At 39.3% G+C, this 19,584-nt stretch overlaps 3 protein-coding genes across 13 annotated transcripts in view; 2 read left to right on the top strand and 1 right to left on the bottom strand.

Moving 5' to 3' along the window:
* relch (RAB11 binding and LisH domain, coiled-coil and HEAT repeat containing) overlaps positions 1-2,485 on the bottom strand; it is a 37,785-nt gene extending 35,300 nt beyond the window's left edge. For 4 of the 9 annotated variants that reach the window (XM_086306003.1, XM_086306005.1, XM_086306009.1 and 1 more), the window contains exon 1: positions 1,931-2,481. In XM_086306003.1, the coding sequence (XP_086162129.1) occupies positions 1,931-2,384 (454 nt within the window). In that variant the 5' untranslated portion in view covers positions 2,385-2,481. Of the gene's footprint in view, positions 1-1,930 lie in introns of all 9 variants that reach the window. The other 5 variants (XM_086306004.1, XM_086306008.1, XM_086306007.1 and 2 more) reach the window with 3 other exon arrangements.
* On the top strand, positions 1,655-17,045 carry pign (phosphatidylinositol glycan anchor biosynthesis, class N). 3 transcript variants are annotated; one of them, XM_086306012.1, is made up of 29 exons: positions 1,658-3,135; positions 3,443-3,761; positions 3,907-4,028; positions 4,177-4,275; positions 4,373-4,479; positions 4,716-4,840; positions 5,007-5,137; positions 5,234-5,353; positions 5,458-5,498; positions 5,603-5,662; positions 5,754-5,846; positions 5,976-6,031; positions 7,827-7,905; positions 8,159-8,341; positions 8,444-8,583; positions 8,955-9,054; positions 9,184-9,276; positions 9,630-9,721; positions 10,182-10,287; positions 10,371-10,479; positions 10,631-10,733; positions 10,832-10,934; positions 12,562-12,648; positions 12,886-12,941; positions 13,177-13,252; positions 13,610-13,683; positions 13,974-14,016; positions 14,126-14,178; positions 14,282-17,045. In XM_086306012.1, exons 2-29 carry the CDS (start codon positions 3,535-3,537, stop codon positions 14,403-14,405), a joined length of 2,802 nt encoding a protein of 933 aa, XP_086162138.1. In that variant the 5' UTR covers positions 1,658-3,135; positions 3,443-3,534; the 3' UTR covers positions 14,406-17,045. The 3 variants fall into 3 exon arrangements, 1 of the variants encoding a protein (XP_086162138.1); XR_015131029.1 differs by lacking the exon at positions 14,282-17,045 and having other exon boundaries at positions 1,655-3,135; positions 10,832-10,923; positions 12,886-13,683; positions 14,126-14,157; XR_015131030.1 differs by lacking the exons at positions 13,610-13,683; positions 13,974-14,016; positions 14,126-14,178; positions 14,282-17,045 and having other exon boundaries at positions 1,655-3,135; positions 10,832-10,923.
* Positions 17,046-17,059: 14 nt separating this feature from the next.
* On the top strand, positions 17,060-19,399 carry gpr141 (G protein-coupled receptor 141). Its single transcript, XM_086306017.1, has 2 exons — positions 17,060-17,181; positions 17,628-19,399. The coding sequence occupies exon 2, from the start codon at positions 17,629-17,631 to the stop codon at positions 18,541-18,543; it is 915 nt and encodes a 304-aa protein (XP_086162143.1). The 5' UTR covers positions 17,060-17,181; position 17,628; the 3' UTR covers positions 18,544-19,399.
* The last annotated feature ends 185 nt before the right edge of the window (positions 19,400-19,584 follow it).

Below are 19,584 nucleotides of genomic sequence, written 5' to 3'. Positions count from 1 at the left end.
AACCTTTTGGGAAATAGGAGATACTAAAAGACACACATCCTATAGTGGTTTGTGTTTACTGCTGTAGCCTTAAGGCATAGATACAGGGGCAGAATTTAATTATAAAGGTTGAACAGATTGAAAAAAAAAAAGACAAGGAATATGACTAGCTGCCGTTTGCAATCTGGAAAAGCCAGACTGAGGCCAGCTACCAAGACACACGCCTAAAACTATACTCCGGTTTTCTGAGATCTTAGGCAATGTTCATTGCCACTGCATACAAAATAGTTGTGTCTGGTTTTAACATTTATTTATATGAATCCCTCAGCTGGAAAACTGCCAAATGCTTCTACAGTAAAAATACATAATTTAGCCTTGTTCCATAATTTGAAAAAGTCAAAATTACATTTGCAGTGCAGCTTCAATGACATGCTGCAAAAAGCCATAGCCATTCAGTCTGGCACACTGATAAAAATCCTTTCATTCGTGAGGGCAATGTCTCGAATGAATGACTAAACTCACCCTACAAAAACATCTTAAAACCGTGATATAAAATCAGTCAGCCTTGATTTTGAGTGCATGTTTCACTGCCAAATAGATATTGGAAGAAGACTTTTTTTTCTCTCCCCCCCTGCTAATTTCAAACAGTCAAGTAGACAAACACACCCACTGGTGTGACATGGCACTTTCTATTCAAGATACAATCTGTTTTCACCAAAACACACTAACAGAAAAAAAAGCACCTCATTTTCAGTGGAAGGGAGATTTATTTCTGTTAAATTAGTGTGGTGAACAATGAATGTAGGTGTAACATAATTCAATTTACTACCTATAAGCTTCCTAATCTATCACACATCTAAAATTATAGAATTATAAGATTATAAATTCTATTAATGAAGTCTACAATGAATTCATGAAGTAAATACAATAATAAATGTTGAGTCAACACATTTCTAAATGTTAGACCAATATATTTTCATCTGGTCATTTTTTAATGCTAATGGTCTATCATTGTAGCCAATTTGCTAATCCTTTAATGTCAAGACATTATGCTGAGTGCAAATACATTCACTTGACTCACTGGTATGAAGTGGGGCCACAACAAATGTTTTTGCTGCTATTTAACAAGATTTAACTCTTTAGTTACTGCTTCTACTATAGCAGGTGCTGTTTATTTGTGGATGAGGCTGTGACCATGGGTACCATTTGCATAGCAGGTCTGCCTAAGGTCCTTGCTGCCAGACTCTTCAACTGCTGTGTTGGTGCATGGTGATTAATGAAAATGAGTCTTGTAAATGGATTAGGGTGCAACAGATGTACACATTTTACATAATAACATTTTATCTCCCTAGCTGGGTAGACGCAACCTGTGTAGAGCAACACAACCATTTACAAGACACTTTGCTCCTGGACCAGATGATACAGCTTCAAACTAATTCAGGAAGCCTGAAGCCTGTTTTATCATTATTACAAGACTGTAGAATTCTCCTTCGTTCAAATGTGCTATTTGAGCAATACTGTGGTTCAGGGAAAGGCAAAAGCTGTTCGTACAGGCACCCGCTTCTTCTCCTTCCTCTCTTTTGTTTTCTATAGCCGATATTGACCTCTGACGGGTGTTTTCCTACAGGGCTAAATTACACTTGGGCGATCACTACAGGTCACCAGCATTATTACGCTACCAGTATTTATCTTTCAGTGAGTAGTTAATGTTTAATGCCTTGTCACAACTCTGTGTTAGTCTGTCATCTCACGACTGACCCACAAAACCCAATAGCTGGCTGCGGCCCTGGAGCTGAAGAGCAGGTGCAGCAAACAGATCTCAAGCTATCGTAGCCAATGATTAAAGCTAACGTTAGCCAGCTGATGGGCTAACTCTGTTTCATACAACATCAATACAGAGCTAGCGAACAGCTACATATGTAGCACTAAGAGAGCAGCTAACGACACTTACTCAGTGGTCCTCCAGGTCCGAGTACCTGGTCTTTGGCAGGTGGAGTACCGCTCTGTCGTTCGAAGTTGCCAGGGTTGGAGAAATAATCCCTCAGCCGGGGGAGCTCTCTGCCTGCTTCCAGCAGTTCGGTGTGAAACTCCAAGGCCGTGAGGATGTATTGGTCCCGCAATAACTGGGCAGCGATGACATCTACAGATACCCGCGTCTCGGCGCTGCCTGCCATAGCGGAGGTGGCGGCGGCCGACGCCGAGATGCCCTCACCGCTGGGGCTCGTCCGGTTGCTAGACAGCAGGAGCGACGGAGGCTCTGCGTCTGCAGGCGGAGAGAAAGGATTGCCTGGCGGTGGTCCTGGCGCCCCGTCACTCGGACTCCGCTCTGTGTCAACTGTTTCGTTAGGGCGCCGTTCGGCCTCTTCTTCAGAATCACTGAGATTAAATGGGTTCACCGACGCCATTTTTGCCCTAAAGAGATTTTTTTTTTAAAGCTAGCTAAGCTAATCACACCCGCTGCTTCCTGAATGGATATTAGGTTAGCTAAGGTTTGGTAGGTGGAAGAGGAGGAAGAAGAAGAAATGCGAAGCTACGATTGGTCAAATGTAAGAGACGCTACTCCCAAAGCCCGCCCCTTTTATGGAATACTGGAAAAGTATTGGGTACATTTGATGTAGAGAGGAAAACTAGGCAGGGCACATTTGACAGCTGATAGCAATTGCTAGCTACTATGCTGTCAAAAAAAAGCTGCGCTCAAACCATTTCTATTAAAAATGCACTTCACTGCAAACAAAACAAATAAATAAGGGCTGCTTATTTTTTATTACATTTCGTAATAGGTAAACTTGAAGTGAATCGTTTAATTTAAACTACACTACCCACAATGCAGCTACAAACCACTACGTCAACACACAACGTCAAAAACGAGTGACAACAAGGAAGTGAATGCTCATGCTGCCTGAATTTCTTGTAGTAATCTTCTTAAACAGGGAGACATTTGGTTTTAGGTCGATCTTTTTTTAGGTTGATCTGTCTGGTTCTCTGAGCATGTTCTTGGCGATCTACGAAGTGACAATGGAAGCTAAAGCAGTGTGAATCTATGAACTTGTAGTAGTAGTAATAGTAGTAGTAGATAGGTTGGTCACTCACTCATTCATTCTTTAACGGAACATTATTCCCGTTTTTATGATCAAAATCCGCAGACGTTACATGCAGGTAAGACTCTTTTCATGGCCTGTTTTTCTAAGTTACTTTCTTGTTACCAGTGGTAAGTTGGCTGGACCATTAAAATATTCCGAATTAAACATTAAAGCCTTTTTTTTAACGTTGCTTAATGGCATATGGTGAATGAAGGATTAAGCTGCTCTTAAGACCGCATACTTTGGCTTAACAAGCCTATATTATTCTGAAACCTTCTAATGCCCCTTCTATTGGCTTTAACTTCTTAATCCCGATTGCAAATGCAGGCTGTGAGTTGTCTTCATTCTATTCCATTTTTTTTTTTAATTTTTCCTTCTTCTAGTCACCTCTTTTCACTTCCAAGTGAATTAAATCTACCCTGCTTGTCCTCAAGTAAACCCTCAGTTGTTCCTCGGTGTGGCTTTGGCACCCAAAATGAGGATGATCACCTTCTTTGTGATTGGGCTGACAGTCCACGTGGTCTTCTTCATCTCTATCTTTGATATCTACTTCACCTCTCCTCTGGTCCATGGCATGACACCCCACTCCACACCCCTGGAACCCCCTGCTTCCAGACTGGTGTTAGTGGTGGCCGATGGTCTCAGAGCAGACAGTCTCTTCACCCTGCTCCCTAATGGCTCATCCAGGACACCATACCTGAGGTCAGGAAACCAATACAAAGAAATAAATTTTGATGTGGAGTTTGGGTCTGTTTAATTATTCTTGTAAGGTGATGCCATTTTTACAGCATGTCTTTTCATTCCCCCTGTTTGCATAAGCATATGTGCTTCTGTTTCCATATTTCAGGAGTATAATAGAGGACAAGGGGACCTGGGGTGTGTCACACACACGTGTGCCTACCGAGTCTCGGCCCGGTCACGTTGCTCTCATTGCTGGCTTCTATGAGGATGTTAGTGCAGTTGCTAAAGGTGTGTGCATGATGGTTTTTGTTTTTTGTTTTTTTGTTGTTTTTTACATGGTAGGAAGAGAAATGCTCAGCGACTTGGAGAGATTACTCTCTATTGTATGTGTTTCTCTGTGGCATTCTACTGTGACCATTTATGTGCTTGTTTTCAGGCTGGAAGGAAAATCCTGTAGAATTTGACTCTGTGTTTAATGAGAGCAGACACACCTGGTGCTGGGGCAGCCCTGATATCCTACCTATGTTTGCCAAAGGTACACAAGCATCACAAACAGAACCATTAATCTACACAATAGAAAAAAAACATTAAATCACATATCTGAGCAAACATGTTTCCTTTGGTTATTTCAGGCGCTAGTGGGGACCATGTGTATACCCACACATACCCGGCAGTGGAGGAGGACTTTGCCTCCACAGATGCATCCAAGCTAGACAGCTGGGTGTTCACTCAAGTCAAAGTATGTAGTGGAAGTATTAGCATAAAAAAATATTTTATGATTGATCTATTGATATTAACTACAGGTTTACCCACAAAAACACATTTTATAAAGACTGTGTTTTATGTGTATTATGTGTGTCATGTGTCATGCAGTGAAATATAACCCAACTTGGAGTCATTGCAGAATTTCATTTACAGAATTGATCCACATGGATTTCCTGAATAAGCCTAAAATTATTTAATATTTTTCAACAGTCCTTCTTTAAGTCTGCACAGTCTAACTCCACTCTGAAGGCCAGCCTATGGGAGGATAAAAATGTCTTCTTCCTGCATCTGCTTGGAATTGACACTAATGGACATGCTCACAGACCAATGTCGCAGTAAGTAGTTAACCTTGTATTAAGAGCTGCTGATTTTTAATTTTTTTTATTTTTTAACCTTTGGGCAGTTGTGCAGTGGTTCTTAGTCGTGTTAACAAATTCATCCAAATAAGCATTCTCTCATCCAGCTGCATCTTTGTCTTCTATTTTGTCTTTTTTCCCCCAGAGAATACCTAGACAATATTGGTCTAGTAGATGCAGGTGTAGCTGAAGTGGTGTCTATAATAGAGGACTTCTTCGACAATGATGGCAGAACAGCCTATGTGTTTACCTCTGACCACGGCATGACAAACTGGGGTAAACTTGTTTGTGTATCTAAATGTTTTGCTGCCTGCTAGCGAGTTTTCTATTACAGTTTTCTATTTTGGCATGTTTGTGTGCGTTTGTCTCCAGGTTCCCACGGTGCGGGCCATCCTTCTGAAACGCTAACCCCTTTAGTGGCGTGGGGAGCTGGGGTTCAGAAAGCCAAGGGAGCCACAGAACCCCAACCATACAATGATGGGTTCCTACAAGGTACGTTCAAACACTTTTTTTTTAAGATTTAAATTTACAACCGATACCCTCCAGTTTGTCTGTTTTACTTTGTCTAAATGATTGTCCTGGTTTGTTTCTTTTAGACTGGAAACTGGAGCATCTTCGTAGAGTCGACGTCAGTCAGGTAAAGCTCATGGAAATTTAAACTTTTTAACAATTTCCTGTCATCAGTTGTATTAAAGTGTAATATTTGTGTGTCTTCGTTGTTTGTTTGGGTTTTTTTGGCAGGCTGACATTGCTCCGCTCATGGCTTCCCTCGTTGGTGTGCCTATTCCTGTTAACTCTGTTGTAAGTCAGAGACAAAATCAGCCATTTAATGGGAAATGTTCAATAATTTTTCAAGTCTTTGTTACATGTTTTGTCTGTATTTGTTTTTCAGGGCGTGTTACCTCTTCTCTACCTCAACAACAGTGAGCGGTTCATGGCTGAGAGCATGTACACTAATGCTATTCAAGTACTGGAGCAGTTCAAGGTATAACAGCATCTGCTTTGGCTAACAAAATGCTTATCAACTATCTGTCATGTCTTTTATTATTCTATATGACACTGTGATCTAAACTGATGGTAAAGCTGTGTTTTTACTGTGTGTGTTTATTTGTAGATGAAAATGATGCAGAAAAAGGAGACAACCTTATCTTTTCTCTTCACCCCATACCAGTACGTACAGTAACTAACTGATGTTTTTCTAACAAAAATCCAATCAGAAGAACATGAATTTGCTTTTCACCGTGGCCTGTTGTGTTTACTGTGACCTCATAGATAGTGTAAAGAGAATAGATTAAAAGAGTCATTTGCAAAGAATTAATTGGCAGAAACAAAAGTATTTGTAACGTAAATGCTGTGTTTTTATATCAATCCCATTTCCAGAAAAGTTGGGATATGTTCTAAAATGTTTTTAACCTCCAAACTCTTTCATGGCATGCATTTTTAATTTCTCTTAGCTATTTGTGCTGTTTGGGACCTGATGAATGTAAAAACAAAGAATTACCAATCTATTTTTTTTTTTTTTTTACTGATTTTTGTTTCTGAGAAAAATTAGATCCACATATGAAGACATTTGTTTTAAATTTTGATAGAACAGTAGCAGTATAACGTCCTCGTAAGTGGATATCAGGCCCTTGTAGAGCAAAATTTAGTATTTTTGTCTAGACAACCCAAAATGTGATGTCCACATATGTGGATGCCAGGTCCTAGGAAGTTAAAAAATACAAATCTGTGATATGTTAATTCACGTGAACATATATTCAAGTGACCAAAGTACAAAGATGTTGGAAGATTTCCTGACCTACTTAATTGTTTTTTGTAAATGTACCAAAATTTGAATTTGACAGGTGCAACACAGTAAACACAAAAGTTGGGATTGAGACATATTTACTGTTGTTTTTTTTTAACTGAGTGTTGTAGTTTTCCAGTTAGAAATTTTGTTCATTTTTACTTGGTTTAACCTGCGGTCATGTTGTCTGTAGGAAATAGATCCTAACAGGCAGCGCTCTGTGCCTCAGTCAGTGGTATCTACAGATGCAGCTCGCCCTGCTGTGGTCACTGATGCTCCTCTGTATCATCACAGATCCTTTTGCATTTTTCGCTGATAGCAATCTGGATAGTTGTTTTCATCATTGGCAAAGAGAACTCAGCGCTGTTTTCCAAAAACACAGAAATGTGGATTTATCTGTGCATAGCGCACAATGACACAGTCTTTCTGTCCTTCTGAGGTGAACCCTGACATAGAGAGCTCTATGCAACTGACATTTGACTTCCTCCTTCAATCATAATACAGTTTCAAGTTGCATTAGTGGATGTGGGTCTATGTTAAGTGACAGTGGTTTTCTGAAGTACTTCTGAGCCCCGGTGGCTATATTTATATTTATATATTTATATCACTGCAGCGTGACTGTTTCTAAGGCGGTGTAGCCTGAGGGCTCAAGCTGGTTTCAGTCTTGACCTTAGTGTGAGAAATGGTTTGAATTCTCTTAATCTTTTCATAGTGGTACATACTATAGATGTCTGAAGAAATTTCTTTGCAATAGTGCACTGAGAAATCTTTTCTTTTGAAATCTGGAGCAATTCTCTCATGAATAACACATAAGGAAATAAGGGATGAACCACAACCCACAAAGACCGAGTTTGTGGTGATTTCTAAATTTACCTTTACCCAATCAGTTACCCTGCTTAATCTGGTTCCTCTGAAGATATAAAGTTTTGGGGGGTTTTATTGCATTTTGGAAAAAATCCCAACGTTTCTGGAGACGGGGTTTGTACTTTCACAGTAAATTCTTTTGCTGACCCATTAAAAATCAGTCAATGTGACATTTAGATTAACTTCTGAGGTTATGCAGCACGAAGGCCAAGAATGTGTCCACTAACCAAACCACATATTCATGGCCGTATTTAAATTGCACACTTTCACACACTTCATCTGTTTTGCACCATCTTGCACCCTCTTTCTTCCCAGACTCCTGACTGAGTCAAAACAAGCAGAATTCACCCAGAAGGCCCGAATACTCATTCAGCTGGAGAAGTACGAGGATGCTGTGAGTATGGGGGGGTCTGTGGCTTTTAAATCTAATCATACTTTTACAATACGTGCAAAGCCAATTTCTAGATTTATTTTGATACTTTGATGAATTATTTAAACATTTACTGAACCTGTGTTCATAAACTAAAGTCTAACTTAAATGAACTACAGTAAATGCATTCTACATTATCGCTACTTTCTCCATCGTATGTTTTCTTCCGCTTAAGCAACAAATTAGGTTTTTGTCCCCCTATTTTGTCTCTTGTCAGATCTCTTTGTGCCAGTCTCTGATATCTCGCTCTCTGGAAGGCTTGGTTTACTACCACACCTACGACCGATTCTTCCTCGGTTGCAGTGTGGTGCTGGGATTTGTAGGCTGGACCTCATATGTCGTCTTAGTCATACTGAAGACTCACGCGAGTCTCAACAGACATCCTAATCTCACTAAACAGGTTAGGATACAGTAGATTGTAATCCCTCAAGATGCCTTCCACCCAAACAAGTCTGCACAACCCGAATGTCTTGTTAAGTTGGTATTTTTCTCCTGTGTGCAGATTCCTGGCCGTAACTTGGCAAGGCTGTGCACGTGTGTGGCAGTGGTGATCACACTCTTCCTGCTTATTCAAAGAAGCCCCATAACCTACTATATTTACTGCCTGCTGCCTATCCCTGTGTGGTATTCTGTTCTGAAAGAGTAAGTAAAAGACACATTCAAAATAATGCAAACTGGATTTAAAAAATGTACAAAACAAGTTTGTTCAGATGCATTCAGTCAATTTACAATAATTTGTATATTTACTATAGTCACAGAACCCTGATATTAAAACACACGCAAAAGGATCACATCAGTCAGTGAATACAGCAGCTTTTCACTGGATCTAATTAGCCTCACACAGGCTTGTATGCACATCTGGCTCAGGTGGAGTGAAGTGCTAATTAGATCCTTTGAACTGGCGTTTTATGCATTCATGGTTCTCCTATGTAAAAGGGATAAAGAGATGTTTTATTCTTCATCTCATCCTTTTATGACAGGAAAAAGTAATCCCCTCAATGATCTATTTTTAGGTCTGGAACTCTGAGAGATTTGATTCAGACAGCCCCTTCTCTCCCACTGTGGAAATGTCTGGGCTATTTTGTGCTGGTGGCGTTTGGGATTGAGCTGCTGGTAGGTGTCTTTAAATCTGCTGTGTTAAAGGCATCCTTCTGCATAAGTGCACAAAATTTCACTTGTGTATCATTAACTGTAAGAAATAAACCTGGATGCTGCATGGCTGTTTATTTTTGCTGCCCCCAGGTGGTGAGCTTCTTCCATCGCGCCATGCTGACTGTAGGGCTGGCTGTTCTCTCTCTCTGGCCCTTCTTGTCGGGGCTTTTTGGCAAGGCTAAGGTAATTTACAGATTAGCCAGATAAAAGCAGGAAAATGTGTGTTATAGCTGTTTTTAATATCCATCCCTGTTTTGGTTATGGACAGCACTGTTTCTCCAATAATATATATATCTACATATATATATTTATAGATATATATATTATGAGTAAAAAGAGTTACAAAAAATGCCTAATCATTAATAAGAAATGTCTAGCCATTCTAATTCTTCTTATGTGTCTATAACTAGAGTGTTATTGGTACTGCTTGCCTAAAACAGTAGATAATTATAAAGGTAATTATTAAATATAGATACACAATGGTAAATGTGTCAAAGTGGAAGACAGCATTTCTTTTTGTCTCTGTTTCGGTGCAGTCACGCTCACTGAGCTGGCTTGTGGGCTGTCTGTGTCTAGCTGCTTTCCCCCTCATGCCTGTTGTGGGTAGAGAACCTAACATACATCTGGTGTGAGTACTTCCTTTATTTGTATATATTTATCTGAATATTTACCGCAATATCCTATCACGGAAAAAACTGAGAGCCCAATTCATGCCAGGTTAGGTAGGTGAGTTTCAGTAAATTAGAACATCTGCAAAACAGATCAGGAAGATAAAATGTGACTGGAATCTGCATCATATTAGTGATGCAAATATCCATCACAATATTCAAATATAAAACCCCCAAAAACTGTGGAGCCACGAGCATCCACCCCCAGTTAAAGGAAACTGAATAGACTTACTGTTAAAAGTTAAAGTCCCACGATGGTTACTTTCTCTATATATAAACAGACGGGAAATTTGAAAGTGGTACATTTGAAAACGAGGAATGATTAAACTGCTACACAATACCGTCTTTCCACAACGAGCTGTGTGTACAAACTATCCATGTTTTTGAAAGTACAGTAACACATCCTGTTTGTCAACTCAGTACCTGTGCAGGTCTGCTCGCTCTTTTCACCTCAGCTTGCTACCTCTGGTCATCTCGACGGAGGACACCGCTGCACCTCGGTGACAGACCACAGTTTGTCATACAGGTACATGTCACTGTGGGCATATGTGTTTTTGTGTGTGTTACTGCATTTGCTAATACTGATTAATTACCTGTCAAACCCGGCAGATGCTCCTTGTTGCTGTGTGTGCATACGTGCCATCCCTCACACACTCCAGCCTGCAACAGAAACAGGGCCTACCCCTTCTTAATCAGATCATAAGTTGGAGCACATTAGGTGGGTTGGTTGCAAGTGGCCACAAGATACTTGGGATCTAGAATGGTTTACTTTTTAAATATTGATCGCATACGTAAGCTATACCTCAAAAGATGTTAAAACATCATATCGCTGACACCCAAGTAACCTCTGACAACTCTTCTCTCTACAGCATCTTCTATATTTGTTCCTTTGCTGAGCTCAACACGACTTTTTCATCGACTCCTCAGCATATTCTTGTCTCTCACTTCCACCTACCTGCTGCTTAGCACTGGGTAGGACAACACATTGATGCTTTAGTTGTGTCTTGTGCAGAGTTGCACCACCGCAGCAAAGCTGTAAAATGATATTTCTATTTTTGTCTCCCTCACAGGTCAGAGGCTTTGTTCCCCCCTGTGTTATCCTGGTTAATGTTTGTGTGGATTAACATCGAACAGGAAGCCTTGCTTGCTCAGGGCATGTCTGGTAGGCAAGAGGTAGAGCCATTGTTTTTCCCTTTGTAATAGAAAACTTTTGCAAACCAAAAGCTTTGGGAAGCTATCATTTATGTATGTATTTAATTGTGAAGGTCATATTTTCCATTTTACTGATATAACTCCAATTCACAACGACAGCCACTTCACAGAGCTTTATATTGTAAGGTAAAAACCATACAATCTCAGAAAGAAAACCTCAGCAGTCAACTGACATGAGGAAGCACTCAGTAATCGTGGAAAGCAAGAACCCCCTTTTAACAGGAAGAGATGTCTGGCAGAACCAGGCTAAGGGAGAGGCTGTTTGCTATGAGCAGTTTGAGGATGAGGGGAAAGAGATGAGAATGAACAGAGCTTAGAGAGAACACAGAAAATTCAAATTGCAGGAAAGAAAAGACACAGGTCTTAAAGTCCATGTCTCATTGTGGCCGGGTTTACAGTAGAGGTGATCCGAAATCCGAACTGATCCCACTCCACGGTTCGGTACGCACGTGATCCAAAGATTCGAAAAAGAAAAAAAAAGTATGTGTATGGTGCGCGTGGTCAGTCTGTCAAGCGGTAGTTATGGCCAGCGCTAGCGGTCCAAGTGGCAGAGCAAAGGAGTTTGCGGCATTTAAGCAGCCCTTTGCTGACCAATCCGACCGGGCTAAAGCTATTACAAAAGCTACTGGGGTGTTTAGTTGTGCAAAACAAGGGGTTTAAACTGTGATGAACGTGCTTGAGCCACGCTATGATATCTCGTTGCGCGTCCACTTCAGTGTGACAAGATCGTTCCAAGCATGTATGAGCAGGAGAAGTTTAAAGTTATGGCTGAACTGTCCCAGGCATCTTCTGTTGCTCAAACTACAAATGGGTGGACCTCCAGGGCAACGGAAAGCCACGTGACCATGACCGCTCGTTATATCACAGCGGAGTGGCCCTGTACTGCCCTATAGATCACATTAGATTAGATGAAACTTTATCCCTCGGGTGGGTTCCTCCGGGAAATTCAGTTTCCAGTAGCACAGCACCCACAGAAGTTGCAGAATGTGAGCAGAAATATACCAGATATATAAACACAGAGAATACAAAAGGGATAAAAAGAATAAATAGGAATAAGAATACAAGGGAACGGCACATTTCAAGTATTGTGAGTCTATTACACCGTTGGTTATTAACAAAAACTATTGCACAGTGAAAAGGCACTACAGCTTACTTGTTCGCCCCTCCTTTGTCCCCGTTTCCCCTCCCTCTCCCCTCCAGCGAGGAGTTAAACAGTTTGTTGGCGTGTGGGACAAAGGACTTTTTAAGTCTGCTGGTCCTTGACTTTGGGAGAAGCAACCTGTCACTGAACAGACTCCTCTGGTTGTTTATGGCCGTGTGCAGAGGATGCCCAGCATGGTCCATAATGTCCATATTGCACCTTAATTTGTTTTTATATAAGTGCGTGGAATGAGTCTTCAGTTGAATGTTTTTTAATAGGCAAAGTAAATGGCGAGTTGAATTTTTGTCTTTTTTTTTTTTCTATTTTTGCTGATCCGAAAATTGATCCGATCCGTGACTTAAAACCGATCTGATCCGAACCGTGAGATTTTTGATCCGTTGCACCACTAGTTTACAGACATGCATGTTTTTTTTCTTTTTCCTCCAGTTATCCACCATCGATTTCTCTGCAAACATCGACATCACCAAGATTCGACAGCTGAAGCTGGATGACATCCGAAGGTCCTATTTTTTTGTATCCTTGTTAAGACCAGTCGCAAGTTCGCAACAATGTTAGTTCGCCGAAGCACAGAAGCGCATTGGGCTCATTAGAGTCTGTGGGTGATGTTCAGGCTGGATTTGATCAAATAAGATGTAGTATTAAAAATGTAATATAAAAGTTTTTTATGTTTAAAGTGTACAATCGGACAAAAAAAAATCAACTTGGTTCATTCTCACATTGGGCATTACCTTGACTTCACCTTTTCTTCAGGTATTTTTTATAATAACAGCATTTTTTGGCACAGGAAACATTGCGTCCATAAACAGGTATATGCATTATAGTATTTTTGTGTGAGTGTAAGAGTGTCATACAGGAAGGGGATAAGAAAAAAAAGTCAGTTCTGACAAATTTCTTTTCTATGCACTATATGTTTTGCACCAAACATAGAGTACGTTAGTGTGTATATTCTACAACACGAGGTCCATTTTCTTCTCTGAAAAGTTAAAGATTCTAGTCTGGTGTCTGTAGTCACTTTGTGTACTTCTGTTTCCCTTTGCCTAGTTTTGACCCAGCATCTGTTTATTGTTTCCTCACTGTTTTCAACCCTTTCATAATGGGAGGGTTGATGATGTGGAAGGTACTGTACTCTTAAACATTTCCTTTTTGTGATATGTATTGTGCTTCCCCAAAAGGGGAAGGAGTCTTGCACATTATGACAAGTCATGATCTATTCATATTCTGCTTGAGAAGTAAGCTTAAATACGGTTTAACCTGCCTTTCTTTTTCGCTCATGTTAATTTGTTTTAACAGCCATGACCTAGCCCATTAATTTCTGTATCTTTTTTTACATTTATTGTACGGAGAATTTAGGCAGACAGATTTGTAATAGAAATTTTTAGCATCATACGTCTAAACGAGTTTATATAATAATGTGTTTATTTCGAGTCATTTAATAGAATCCTGCATTTCCTTAAATTGTCATCTGTTCTTCCAGGTTATCATTCCATTCATCATAGTTATGTGTACATTTGAGACCATCCAAGTTGCAACACAGCTATCATCAAGGAGGTAACGCTTCGCTTCCTCATCTAAAATTATAAATTTAGTCTTTTAATTCTTGAATTAACTCTTTGAATTTGTTGGAAACGTTGAATCACTGATCTGATTCTGTCTGTAGAGTTAAAGTACGTTCTGTTTGCTTTGTTAGACATGACTCTTAAACCTTGAGGCATCTAAAATAACTATAGTAAATGGCCCAGGATCTTCTAGTTCCTCCTTCATTGTGCATGAAAAGGTTTAAATGCACTGACCAATGTGTGCTCCTTAATGTTTAAATCTCTCTTATTTTTATTTTGCAGTTTGTTCCTCATCGTCCTGGTTATCTCTGACTTGATGGCTCTGGTAATGCAGGTTTAATGTTGATCTTTTATAAAAGACTTTCTCTCGTCCACTGTTAAGCAAACTGCACATGAGGCTCAAATAGATTTTAACTCACTCTTGCTCTCCTCAGCATTTTTTCTTCATGGTGCAGGACTATGGCAGCTGGTTGGATATTGGCACAAGGTAATGAAACTTGGACATGCATTTAAAACCATGTCTTATCAATCTCTTGTTTGGGTGTCTGCGATGCATCGAAAACATGCTAAGCTTCCTCTGTCTTTTACAGCATTAGTCACTATGTGATAGTGATGTCAATGACGATCTTTCTCATGTTGCTGAGTGTGGTTACACATGTTCTCACTTCACAAAGACTCGTCCTGTGGAGGCAACGCAAGATGCACTTCCCCTAGTAAATGTTACCATGTGTCTTAAACACGATATTTATCAGTGTACCTATTTAACTGTCTTATTTCAGATATGTTTTATGTTTTGTCATATTGTTTTAATTTTTTTAATAGACAAAATGGAAAATAATCTTAGGAACCTAAATAATGCGATACTTTTTTTGCAGAGTGGCCTAAGACCTTTGCACAGTACTGTGTTGTGTTCTTTGGTACAAATGCACTCAGTCTTAGTTTCATTTGTGAATTTGTAATAGGCTGCTGCAAATATGACTGTGAACTGGGTTTTTGATGAGGGTGTTGATTTGCAACATAATACAATGGGACTGTACCTCAGTAAGAAAAAACTTTGGCCACATGTTGCTTGTCACATTTAAATATTTTACTCTGTACATGTTTCTCTGAAAGGGTTAAATCGTGTAAACAAATGAGGAAAAGCATTAATAATGATAATTGATTTATGAAACGCATGCAAAAAGCAAACAAATGCTTTTGTGTGTGTTATTCTGCTTTTTCATGATTTCATGCTGCTACGATAAATGGTCTGGTGAAAGTATGTAACATGAGACTTCATAACGCTGCCTAAAATGTATGTTTCTTTAGTGTGAAAAGGGATGTTTTAACTTATTTTGACTACGTGTGTATCAATAAAACTGAAGGATTGGCGTGCAAACGTGTGTTTAAGAGAATTTAATTGTCGCGTGAAAACTTGAGTTGCAAATTGTTGACTTTTTCCATCATTTTAGACGTTTGGTTGTCTTCGCAACAGTGCATATTAGTAAAGATGACCTATTTAAACAAAATCAAAAATCAAACTGACAGGGAATTCTTAAGGAGTGACGAGAGGTTCTTTAACATCTAATGGAGTGTGGTGTCAACATCTCTGGCAGAATCAGGGCCAGGAAGGTGCAGAAGTTGGTGGGTAATTGTGCAAAAAGGCTGGGGCAACAGTTTTTAGGACAAGGGTTCTTTTTGCAATGAAAACAAACGATTGAACACTTTAATATTTGGCCCTCTATGCACTAGTAGTGCAGTAGAGCTACATTTGTTCAAAAATAGACATCAGTTGGACTTAAAGCTAACTAGAAAAAAATAAAAGATGAGGTAAATGTTCTTAAAATAAGCGCAAACCTAAATCAGAATATAACAGTATTAATTGTGGCAAAAGTGTAACTGAACAAATTCTATGTTTACTGTGTGCGGTTATACGCAGGATCAAATAAACCAACCTTTAAAAAACCATCGATGTTGAACAGCGTTGGTAGGTAAATGTTTGCAGCATGCACACTAAGCTTGTGGTCGGAGTGATGCGAAGGTGTTTTCCTGTTTAGTAAAGTGGACTGTGGTGTTAATTGGATCTTTTATGTTGACATCTTTGCAACTGTGGTGCAAAGTCAAAAGCTTATAAATTCCTATGATATTAGTTGGAATCACAATATACAATGTGCTGTATATGTCATATGACTTGTAACTTGTCTTTGCACTTTGTTGTTACTAAATAAATCTGTCAACATCACAGCTAGCATTACCACATCCTGACTAACTTCTCTTTTGAATAAGCAAGTAGATGACTTTGTCTAGCAAGTGCAAAAGCAAATGTTTCAAAGTTGTAACCAGGTTCAAAAGTATTTGGATGATGCCAAATACTGCCTCTCTACAGCAGAGTGGTGTTAGGATGTGAGTGCAGACTTTCAGCTTTGTTTAATAACTGGTTTCAAAAAATAATTATTTACAAACCATTAACTGTTCTGAACTCTAGAACACCCCCCCACCACCCAGACATTGCCACATGCCATCACCCCTCCCTTGAGATTTTGCAGTCACCTTCAGCTTCTGCTTGTTTTGTGTTTTCACCCTTGTGAAAGTTTTGTATAAAAATGGCTGTAATTCCTAAAATATTAATGTAATACTTTGGCTAAACTTTTCTGGAAAAAAGCTGAAAGTCTGCACTATAATCACATCTTGATTGTTTGATATAAAATCCACTATGTTAGTGTACAGAGGCAGAATTTAGAAAAAAAACAAAACACAAACTGTGCCACACTCCAAATACTAGTGGACTTAACTGTGTTCTTCCAATCGACAACAAGTTGTTATCTTCTTAAGGTGTAAGAGATGCAAGAACATTAAAGTGAAAAAGTATAAACTTTTTTGTTTGACATGCATGCCTAATATGTTGCATTAATCTGTTGCTTTTGCGAATACTCTAATCATTTCACAGTGCTTTTAACTGTCTTTATCTACGGTCATCTGGTAAACCACACACAATTTTTTATACAGGACACAAGCACTACATTCCCCAAATTACTGAATTTCTTAATTTATTCGAAGTGGCATCCTACTACAACAACTTCTTATCGTCTATATTTCACTTTAAATGTCAAAGTGAAGAGTGCATTTAGAGAAAAATGAGGAAGTAAGCAACCCTGTGTTCCTGTGTGCTGACATGTGTTTACAGCAACCTCCTGTTTCTGACACAGTATGCAAAGTAGATGGTGGTTTTTTACAACACTCACACGCAGGCTCACAAAGTCTTCATTTTCAGAACCTTAACTTCCACCGAACGTTGGCAAACTTCCACTCTTACTCTCTCTCTCACACACATGCGCGCATTCAAAGGCATATGCGCAAATGCACTCAACCAGAATCCGTTTTTTCTCAGCTTTTCTCTTCCTCTGCGACACTGTGAACATACCGCTGCTGGATATAATGTGATCTACTCCAGAGGACACACGCACACACAGAAGAGTACTCGGCATACAGTTCTTCACTGACCGAAGCGCAAGTAAGTTCACTGATAAACGATAGTATCTCTGGCTTGGACTTTGTGTTTTCTCATCATGTTCTTTCCAGTGTTGTGGTGCTCCTTTAATGGTTAATGTGGACCATATGGTGTCCTTCAGTGGTTCCATTATTGGTTAAATGGTCTATCTGTATTTCTTAATTCTTGAGATACCTTTTTTAGTTAGTCTTACTAACATGTTTGGTGTGTGACATAGCCACATGTTTTTAGTCTTGTTTCATCACCCGAAGACAAACAAGCCCTTAAAATACATTAAATCAGTCATTCTTATTTTTTTTCAATACAGCCTTGTGTTTTCTTTCTCTTTTTATAACACCCGTTTTTAATCATTTTTGGATACACTTCATTTCCACTAACTCTTCACACCTGCCTGTCTTCCTGTTCTAATGTCTCTTACTCTTTCTTACTCAATTTCCTCTTCTGTTTAGGATGACTTCGACATTAAATGGGACCACACTATCTCCAAACCAAAGTTCAACAATGACCACACCCTCAGTTTCAGAGAAAGATGAACTAGAAGAGTACCACACAGCCCTCTTGGTCATCTACACTGTGGTCCTGATCAGTGGTACAATTAGCCTTACCATGATGATGCGCATCATGAAATCCACCACAACTTCCACCACGTCAATTGCCGTACTCAACCTGATCTTCACTCACTTCATCTTCCTGCTAACGGTTCCCTTCAGAATCTACTATTACGCAGTTCATGAATGGGAGTTGAGCTATGAATGGTGTAAAATAACCAGCAGCATGATCCACATCCACATGTACATGTCTTTTGTCCTGTATGTGATTATCCTCATCACCCGTCTGTTGACGTTCTACAAGAAAGCTTGCCAGGTGGCGTCCTTTCACAGGATGCATGCATGTATTATCAGTTTTCTGGTGTGGATTATTGTGCTGATCACTGTCCCTTGCATCATCCATTTTAATTATGGCAAAGACCATGACAAAAATGCCACTCGTTGCTTCCAGTTTGGAAAATCTATAGAATCTGTTCTGATTTTGAACTACCTGACAAGCATATTGATTATAGTCATTGCCATTGTGTTGACAGCCTTCCAGGCCAATGTCCTATGGGTTTTATACAAGAAGCATCGGGAGGGATGCACCTTTCAGCAGGAGTTCGGAGCTCAGCTGAAGAGCCTGTGCTTTGCGCTAATCATGGTCATCTGCTTCATTCCCTACCACATTTTTCGACTGTCCTACTTAAACAATATAAAAGAATTAGAGGGTACAAATGAAATATTTCTGAGCATAACCACTTTTAACTGTTTGGACATGCTTACTTTCCTGGGGAGGAGGTCCTGTAACATGTGCTTTGTAGGAAAAGCTGCTTAAAAGCGGCTGGTACTGTGTTTGCTTCACTTTTTTTTATGCCTGTCAGGGTTCTGGTACAGTTCCATAAATTTAAACAATTTAATCTTATTGCTTTTGAAGTGTTTGAAATAGCATAAAAAATTATTAAAAAACAAATTTTATCATAAAAATTGCACATGAAAAAAAAAAAGACTGTGCAGACAACTGCGAATGACGCATAAACACTGGTTCTGATTATAAGCTTAGGTTCGACTTTCAGTTTCTAACAATAAATATTGACCTTAGTCAGACAAAACATTCCCTTAGTGGCTTATTTGGCTTCAAGTCTTTCAGATCACTTTACATTTGAACATAATTTAATATATACAGAGTTTCAAAAAATAAAACTGACAGACCCCTGACGATGTCCTTAGTTATGCTTTTGCACTTTTACAATTTTTGTACCATTGACTGACACACACACACACACACACACACACACACACACACACACACACACACACACACACACACACACACACACACACACTTTTCAAGCTGTGCTTTTTTTTAACTATTACTGTTGTTATTACTATATATGTGTACTGTGTCACAGCAAGCCGTGTTTTTATTCATGAGAACATTTAAGGACTTTAAAACTGTCTTTTGATTTTATTTCCTAATGCAGGCGCTCTTGCAATTTGCTGGTTTGTGCTTATAATAGAAAGGCTTCATACTTGGAATTTATAATGTTAGACTATGAAATTGGAGATCTCAGGATATTGTTTCTGTAAATCTGTGTACAAGGACTCTAAGTGGAAGTGAATACTTTTTAACTGTATTTGCACTTAACAGTTAAATCCTGTGTACATAGCCGATGTGAAGAAGAGAAATAAATACTGTAAATTGTTATGTCTCCCCCATTATTTTGTGAAACATTATCTCAAACCTTTTTTGGGTCTCAGAGGGCACACACACCTACACACACACACAGACTCACACCTGGTGATCTTTTCCTTTTCAGTTTTATGGTCCTGGGTTACTGTTTAACATCCCCACCCTAGTTTGAGTTTGTTTAGTAAA

The sequence above is a fragment of the Aulonocara sp. 'chitande type north' Nkhata Bay genome, linkage group LG9 (genome assembly GCF_057382095.1).
Source record: "Aulonocara sp. 'chitande type north' Nkhata Bay isolate Kocher_YH1m ecotype deep benthic linkage group LG9, A_spYH_male_GT1.1, whole genome shotgun sequence".
Classification (NCBI taxonomy): Eukaryota; Metazoa; Chordata; class Actinopteri; order Cichliformes; family Cichlidae; genus Aulonocara; species Aulonocara sp. 'chitande type north' Nkhata Bay.
Note: the sequence above shows the minus strand (reverse complement) of the source record. Positions and strands in the feature narration are given on the sequence as shown.